The sequence below is a fragment of the Zingiber officinale genome, chromosome 7A (assembly GCF_018446385.1).
Source record: "Zingiber officinale cultivar Zhangliang chromosome 7A, Zo_v1.1, whole genome shotgun sequence".
Taxonomy (NCBI): domain Eukaryota; kingdom Viridiplantae; phylum Streptophyta; class Magnoliopsida; order Zingiberales; family Zingiberaceae; genus Zingiber; species Zingiber officinale.
The window spans coordinates 53,014,569-53,022,864 of NC_055998.1; the positions used below are offsets into that span (position 1 = coordinate 53,014,569).

An 8,296-nucleotide genomic window follows, 5' to 3' on the forward strand; every position below is an offset into this window, starting at 1 on the left:
ACAATTAATATAACTCTTTTTTGATTAAAAAAAAAGAGTAAATTTATCATGCTTGATAATTGAATGGAAAAGACAGCTCTTTGTCCCCTACACCGTCCGCGAGAAGAAAACGAGATTAATTTATCACATCTCTCAACATTTTTTATTATATTTTATCTCTGGAACTCTCTCTTAGTATGGGGCCGGAGTAGCTCTCCTTTTGCTTGTTAACGTTCAAACAAATAAATGTGACAAACCGAGTGCAACTTGAGCCTGAGATCCATAGCCATTGCACGAAAACCATTTTATTTGATTTCAGGTGCCTAGTTCGATTCTTTAAGAGTATCTGAAGTTAATATCTTGGATAAGAGTGGATACAATAAATCTCTGCTAGATTGAGAAAAAAAATAGAAATATTGCAATTTGTAATAATTAGAGGAGAAATGATAAAAGAGTAGATTCTGAAGCAAGACTGACAAAATTACAATGACATGCTTGTTTCAACCTCTTTCGGACGCCACAGCGACTTCTGAACACATAGCAGTCCTTCCTTATCCTTTGAATAAGATAGGATGATGTCCCACTTGAGAGACTTGACCATACTCCCTATCTGATCAATTGTATCAGCTTTGTCACGTACAATTAATTTCCCTTTGGGTCGCAATATCCGGTCCACCTCCGTTATTATCGACAACAATGAACACCTTCAAAGCAACACAATTAGTATAAACCATCAACTTACACATTTATTGAATGATATACAACCTAAAACCCGACAGAACTTTCACACCTTTCAAAAGTTGATGACTTACTCAAAACATGAAAAATGCTTCAGTTCAACTTTGAGGTTTTGAGTAAACACAATTAGTAATCAAACTGTTAACTTAAACATTTGAAAGATATTTAACAATTCAAAGACGAATTCAAAAACCATAAAAGGGAGTTCAACTTGAGGTTTCAGATACGTTTTGAATCATAGGGGTTTCTCCACTCTTTGCCATTATTCAATGCTTGATATCGACTAATAATGTTCTGATTGAAACAGGAAGGGTGTCTCATGGACTAACCTTTTCTTAAGTTTCGAGAATAGATGATCTGCATGAAGGAGATCATATGTTCTTGGATAGGTGCTAAATGACTCACACCAATCATGATACATCCCAAACAGCCCTCGCTCGTAGATAATGGGGAGTGTATCCGGCAAATCAATTGGAACAACATTCATGACCCAAACATTCATGTCCCTCAAAGCTGCAGCAAAACTGAAAGCAACAAGGTATAAAACAGACTTTTCAATGCATTGAAGAAATAGGAATGTAAAATTTGCTTACCCGCCATATACAGATCTCATATCCATAACATTTCTGATGGTAGACCAGTCGATTCCCATTCCATTGGAATAAGATTTAGTTACAACATGTTTCCAACGGTCATAGTCAGTTTCATAGTCTTCAGGTGCAGGTTTACCATAAACGCCAAGCTGAGAGCTATCTAGCCAATACGGTGTCTTTTCTAGCCTCTGTGGCCAATGTTCTGGCCATGTTGTGCCGCGGCTACTGGGATTCACTGGCAATTTGTGAATGCATGCTTGTAGAGGAACATACCTGTGTGTTTACAAAAGAGATGACTGAATTTGATATGTTTTAACATAACACAAATGCAAAATCCATTTGATCCAGTTTTGGAACCAACAAGCATACCAGGCAGCATCTGGATTATCAGTCTCTTGGCAAATAGGAGGGTTGTCTTTTGCTCTCTTCTCATAACATTTATTATCAGAAGGCTTTCTGAAAATAGCTAAACCCACTTGGTTTACCGTGTCATTTCTCCTTGTCACCATTTGCCAGCACATTGATTTTGTCAGGGAAGACATAGCTGGAATTTGATTTACGTAACGAAGATGAATTACAATTGTCAATAGCTACAAGGCCCAGTAAACAGATACAATATTGACAAGAATGAAATACCCAGCTGGAAGACTAGTAAACCCGCAATTTTCTTTAACATATATTAAACTTGATGGTTAAGTTTACCTTTTACATTATCAATTCAAGCTTGTGGCATGTTCAATTGTCAAACCACATAAACAAATCTATAATTCCTGCAGGAGTTCAGATTTGAAAATCTATTTCACAAAGGTCAAATTGATGATAACTCTTTCTGCAACCTTTCTTCAGGTTGAAGAATATGCTCCTATTGTTCAATTATTCTAATCATGCTATGCATAGTTCCATACCGTTCATGAGGGACAATATTTCCATCCTGGTCAGGGAAAGAAAATTAAGCAATCATTAACAATATGTTCTAACCTTTCCACCTTTTCTTCAAAGGAAGAAAGCATTTTCACATAATCAAATAATTTTATTATATCTCTGAAATTCCTGTAGTTACAAATCAATCAGAAGGTAGATGAATAAATTATTTGGGTTGATGGCGAGTAAAGGTAACTGTGGCAATCCTCGTGGAGAAAGTGAATACTACAAGAGATGGCTTGGAGGAAGGTAAGATCTTCATGAGCAACTTCACGTAGAAAACCTTTCTGGGGACTGAGATTATTTCAATACTTTCAAACCTATGGCCAGAGCACACTTTGTCACAAATTGTGTTTCAGGCCAGTCTGGGACCTTTGGATTCATCTCCAGTGATGGAGGTCGTTGATCTGCTTTTAAAGGTTTCCCATGCTCAAGAAGGGCAGTCTCTGCAGATGGGTCATGTTGTTCGAGGTTGCCTAAGACAGGAAGGTTTGGATGTTCAGGCTAGTAGGCACTATTCCTTTCCGTGATGGATTGAGGCGCAATTATGCACAGGTGTTAGGAGCTAGTGTGGGTAGGAAAGAGTATAGCCCATCTTTATTCAGATCATCTGCGTGGACAAGATACCTGAAATGCCTCAACAAGAGGACAGACAGGGGATTGTGTTAATCAAGTCATTTATTACAGGTGTTTGGAGAGGGAACCATCAATTTAGCTTGTGCACTCAGGACATCATCTAGCAGACTCCGATCAGTCTGCCGACAACTTGCTACAGTCCATGATCAGTTAATCAAATGAGGTCATTGGATGGACCTTAGAAGCACTTTGGTACAGCGTTCTTCTCCTAGCTTCTGAAAATGTAAGTCAGATGGTTGGACAGGGTTGTCATATACAAGAGGCGTGCTTCTCTTCGCTCACTTTTACTGGAGGATCTTCTGATAGATTGGCTATGCATTCTACTAGGGCAAAAGGTACCATGGTGTGGATATTGTGGATGTTCATGAGGGGGCCAGATTCATCTTGAATGGGAAGGGTGCTGCTGTTGATGCTATGTTGGCCGAATTGGCATTGCACACCTGATTCAGTACTTTTTCTAGCCGCAATTATCTCTATAGGTCTCCATCTTCAATGGAGATCAAACTTAGTCTTCTTTATTGGAACTTGAGACAACTCAATAGACTTTCTAAGCAGCAACAGGTAATGAAACTCACAGCTGAAGTTAACTGTGATGTTCTAGATGAGACATCTTTATCCATGGACTCATGGGCTTCTCGTTAATCTCAATGGCAGTCTAGAGGTCTAACCCTTTGGTTCTCTAGCAGATGGGAGCTACTAGAGCAACACTATGAGTTCTTGTCTGTCTCAATTCTTCTTAAAGATTCTTGGACTAAAATTGTATTCCTTTTCCTTCAATTTACTAGCCTCTTACAAATGCTGAGAGGGTCAACTCCTTGCAAAGCTTGATTACCTAGGGGATTTACGTGACAAACCTTGCTTTGTATAGGATGATTCCAATTATACATTATTCCTGGATGAGAGACTGAATTGCTCAGGGAGTTGAGCAGAAGCAGACTTGCTTCAAAACTAGCTGACAGATCAGGCTATGTGGGATACTCATGCATGTTCGATGGCTCACCTAGCCCAGTGCCAGGGAGTACTCAGTCATGCAAAGTTAGATATGATTTTGATAAATCCTATATAAGTGAGACACCTTATGATTTGTTATTCTCTAGGTTTTCAAATCTTACAATGCAAGACATTCAATGCTTTAGATGAATGAGAGCACCTATCTCGTCCATGACGTTTTGTTCTAGCACTTGTTTATTTTGCAGAGACTTGGCTCAATGTTGGACACAGGATTTTGTACCCTTTATGAACAGTTGTTTCAAAGACTAATATAGGATGAAAGATAGGTTCACTCCAAATCCTTTTTTTTTTTAAAAAAAAAAAAAACAGAAGGTAGATGTAAAAGAGTAACTAAAAAAATAACTCATACCTTTCCAAATTTCAACATCTTCTGGAAGATTTTGGTAAACAGGAGTTGCAGACCAGACAAAATAACCACCAGGTCGCAGCAACCGATTCAATTCCAACAAAAGTTTGCCACCTATAATTTTTATGTTAGATCAAAAGCTGGTTATTAAGAAAATAGAATTGCATGCACAAGAGTTACTACCTTCTATGTGCCATGGTACTCTACAACGGGCACAATGTACAACATCAAAAACTTTGCTTGGAAATGGAAGTCTTTGAGTTCCCATGACTGCTGATATAGCTGGAATTCCTCTCTCAAGAGCAAACTGCACTTGGGCTTCGTGTTCATCTTTGGGTGCAAGTGACATGGTCAAGACATCTCTATCAAAGTTGTAGCCACCAAAGCTAGCTACTCCACATCCAACATCTAAGATGACACGAGTTCGTTTCCCCCATGCAATATCAGGCCATGACTGCACTTTTAAGAGGAAAGAAAAGAATGAATTTAGTGACTTGATAACGTGTATATTCAACTCAATAGGAGAACCATCAAAATTCCAGCCATGAGAAACTAGCAACCCATGGCCCAATTATTTAAGATGAGAAATATATATGCCTATTAATTTCCTTGAATATTTTCTTTGTATAGGATCAAACAAGTCGCAATAATTTACAAATATGTTATCTTCTGTAGATTTTCAGTGGAAGAAAAGAAAAGATACATGTAGCTAACACTTACTATAGAGACACACCTTCTTGTTGTTATCTTTAGGTGTGTAAATGAACTAAGCCGCTCATAAGATATTCAAAGCTCAATTCAATAAAAAGCTCATTTGAGCTCATTTAATGAGGCTCGTTAAGATAAACAAACTAAGCTCAAACTTCATAATATTCGACTCGTTAACTCGTGAACATATTCGTTGAGCTTATGAATCAACTTTTAAATAAAAAAATAATAGTTTTGATATTGAATTTATAGATTTTACACTCTATTTATGAAACATATAGACAAATATATTAAATTTATTTATTAGAATAAAATTATAAATTTTAATAAGAATATTATAATTTTCTCTAAATATATAATTTAGTTTTTAATTAATATTTAAATTTATAATTTATATTTATTAAACTCATTTAAACTCGATAAAAGCTCGAATAAGCTCGTGAGCGATGAATATATTCGTTAAATAAAGCTCAAGCTCGGCTCGATTATAAACGAGCCAAACTCAAACATTCAAATGTTCGGCTCGACTCGATTACACCCCTAGTTATCTTCTTACAAATAGGCCAAAGACTGATTACCAACAAATGAGAGGTTTACTCGCCAAAATTCAGAAGCATAAAAATAATATGGTGCATGATATGGATTTCAAGAGGAAGATACAAAAGATTGGGGAAAAAATCCAAGAGCATGCATTGAATTTGAATGAAACCTCATGGTACACTAATAAATAATTAGGTAGAAAACAAGGCTACAATTCATGTAAAAAATCCGTGGTATACCTCTTGGATGAAATCAATGTAGTGAAGTGCACCGTGCTTAAACTGAGTTCCACCCCCAGGAAATGTGAGATACTCTCCTGAGACTTTCACCCAATTCTGATGTCCTTTAACTGTTGCAAGCTTGGTCCGGGGAACATTGTTGTACCATATCTGTGGTTTTTCAGAGAAGAGAGAATGTTTATTAGACCATACAAGATGAAGAACCCAACGGAAATTGAAGAGCATTATTGGTAAGTTAGTACCTTCTCCCTGCTCATAGGCCACTTAATTGGTGGCTTGTATCCATCAGGAAGAGGAACAAGGCAAGTCGGTGCATTATCAGGACAGTGTCGCTCTCTGTGCTCATAATGTTTAGTGCTTCGAAGCTTCCCAATAGCTGCTTCATTGTCAAGACATGGGATATAATCTGTTCCAGCCTTTACATCACACAGTTTCCAGCTGAGTTCTACATTTTGGCCCTTGGAAGATGAAGCTTGGACATCCTTCTCATTCTTTGATTCCACAGCTTGAGTAGACCATGCTCCGTTCTCACTATTAGTCTCATTCAAAAGCTCTGACTGAGTCCCTAATGGAAAAATCTCATTCTCACCCTTGTCCTTGAGCTGATTTTCTTCATTGCCTTCTTTAGAGGATTGATCCACTTCTTCCTCTATTTCATTTGTTTGAGAACCAATTTTGTTTTCATTGCTTTCATCATTGTTCTCGACCCCATCATTTTCTTGCCCACCAGTCTCATCACTTGTGCCATCAACCTTTTCTGCATCTTTGTTTTCCTCAGTTGTTCCACTATCCTTATTGTCTTCTCCATCACTACCGTCTGAAGAATTAGGATTATTCTCATTATTATACCCCTTTGTAGGATCTTCATTTACTGAGTGTTCAGTCCTAGCACTTGAAGTGTATTTAAAGCTAGCCGGAGAAGTTTCATCACTTGTGTCAGATTCAGTGTCAAGTGATAGAACCTCTTCTCTGGATTTAGTTGAGGATGCAATCATCCACACCCCAACTAAACAGACGGCAATCAACACAGTAATAGTTGTGGCCGAACAGAATGATGATGATGTCCTAGAATCCGAACGCGAATATTTCCCAGAAGCCATGTTGATAGCTGTAACAAAGTAACTACGACCTATTGCATCAATAGTAAATGAGTTTTCACACTTCACCAGTTAGACAAACATGCATCAAAAACTAAACGATAACCATTTCGAAAAATTATAAAATCAGCTAAACACAGTGGAAGAAGGGTATAATCGAATAGATCCATATCATTCTTCTATCAACTCACATGCAACGAAGAAGAAACCATGAATTCTTACAAACATCGAAGGAAAAACGAGTAGCAAAGGCTCCCTGTATTCCCAGACCCCAGTTCTAAATTTCTCGACAAAATACGCCTCGATCTTATACTTAGAAAACAGCAGTTGTCAGCAGATCCACAGCGAGTTATTAAACTCAAAAATCCCACACCATTAAACAAGAAAGAGCAACAAAAGAGGAAGCTCCTTAGAGCTAAAAAAAACGAGAAAACAAATCTACAACGCTCACTCAGGTTTAAACCTAAATCCACCCAAAGATGTAGAATGCTAAAATTGAGGAAGCAAAAAAGTTACGAACGTGTACCTCTCTCCCTCCTACGTAGCCCAAACTACTAAGCGGACAAGGCTGGAAGCGACGCGAGAGACAATGCGGCCACGAAGAGAGCCTCGAGATCTCGATCTCTCTCGCTCTCTCCCTCTCACCCTGGAGATGGTAAATATATACACCCACTCGATAAAGCGAGGAAGTGAGGGTATACCATACGCGGGGAGAAATCAGCCGAGGCGATGCACCATTATCCGATAATTCAGGAATGTACCTTCGTTGTGATTCAATAGTTTGGACGGGACCACCTTAGACTGTAGACCCACCAATAACATGGAAGGCTCGAAACTATGTCCGAGAGGCCCAATCGGCATGTGTTCTTCGTCGCACCGTTGTAATTTGAAAACAAGCGAGGTTTCGACCAGAATAATTTGTCGTTTTCGTTGGTCTCGCATAAGCCAAACTCTATCCGAAGGTCTAAAACAAATTGGGGGCTAGTGGAACCGTAACTGCAAATTGAACCAGGATTGATAATTACTAAATTACCCTGATGTCGAATTAACTACGATGCTGCTTCCAAAGAGATCGATGTTAAGGTCTTGTTGTAGTATTGGTCAAATATGGAGGGTGAAACAGGAAAGAAGATAGTGTCGGTGAGCGGTGGCGAAGCCACTCCGGCTAAATGAGTTGTGTAGGGCCGACACCGGTCCGTGAGAACGCCACTGAATGCTTCTCGTCTTTTGATGGTCTCCGGAATATTCTTATTAATTTCACACAGTAACGAATATATTTTTATTAATATTTTATTATTTAAAAATTTTGTTGAAATATTACTAATATATAAAAATTATTGATATAGGAAATGATTAATGAGTACCATAGGAAGACCAAAAAATAACAAAAAATTTATATTCATTAGAGGGTACAAAAGTCATTGGTAAAGTAACCTTTTTGATAAAGTAATCTTTAAATGAAATAACTTTTTTAGTAAAATAATCATT

At 37.9% G+C, this 8,296-nt stretch overlaps 1 protein-coding gene across 2 annotated transcripts; it reads right to left on the reverse strand.

The window, feature by feature from the left end:
* Nucleotides 1–268: 268 nt before the first annotated feature.
* Nucleotides 269–7,488, reverse strand: LOC122001403 (probable methyltransferase PMT26). 2 transcript variants are annotated; one of them, XM_042556121.1, is made up of 9 exons: nucleotides 7,335–7,488; nucleotides 5,954–6,819; nucleotides 5,712–5,861; nucleotides 4,408–4,678; nucleotides 4,228–4,338; nucleotides 1,680–1,854; nucleotides 1,311–1,583; nucleotides 1,047–1,241; nucleotides 269–683 (listed from the first exon to the last, which is right to left on the reverse strand). In XM_042556121.1, exons 2-9 carry the CDS (start codon nucleotides 6,809–6,811, stop codon nucleotides 461–463), a joined length of 2,256 nt encoding a protein of 751 aa, XP_042412055.1. In that variant the 5' UTR covers nucleotides 6,812–6,819; nucleotides 7,335–7,488; the 3' UTR covers nucleotides 269–460. The 2 variants fall into 2 exon arrangements, with proteins under 2 accessions (XP_042412055.1, XP_042412054.1); XM_042556120.1 differs by having other exon boundaries at nucleotides 5,954–6,840.
* Nucleotides 7,489–8,296: the final 808 nt, after the last annotated feature.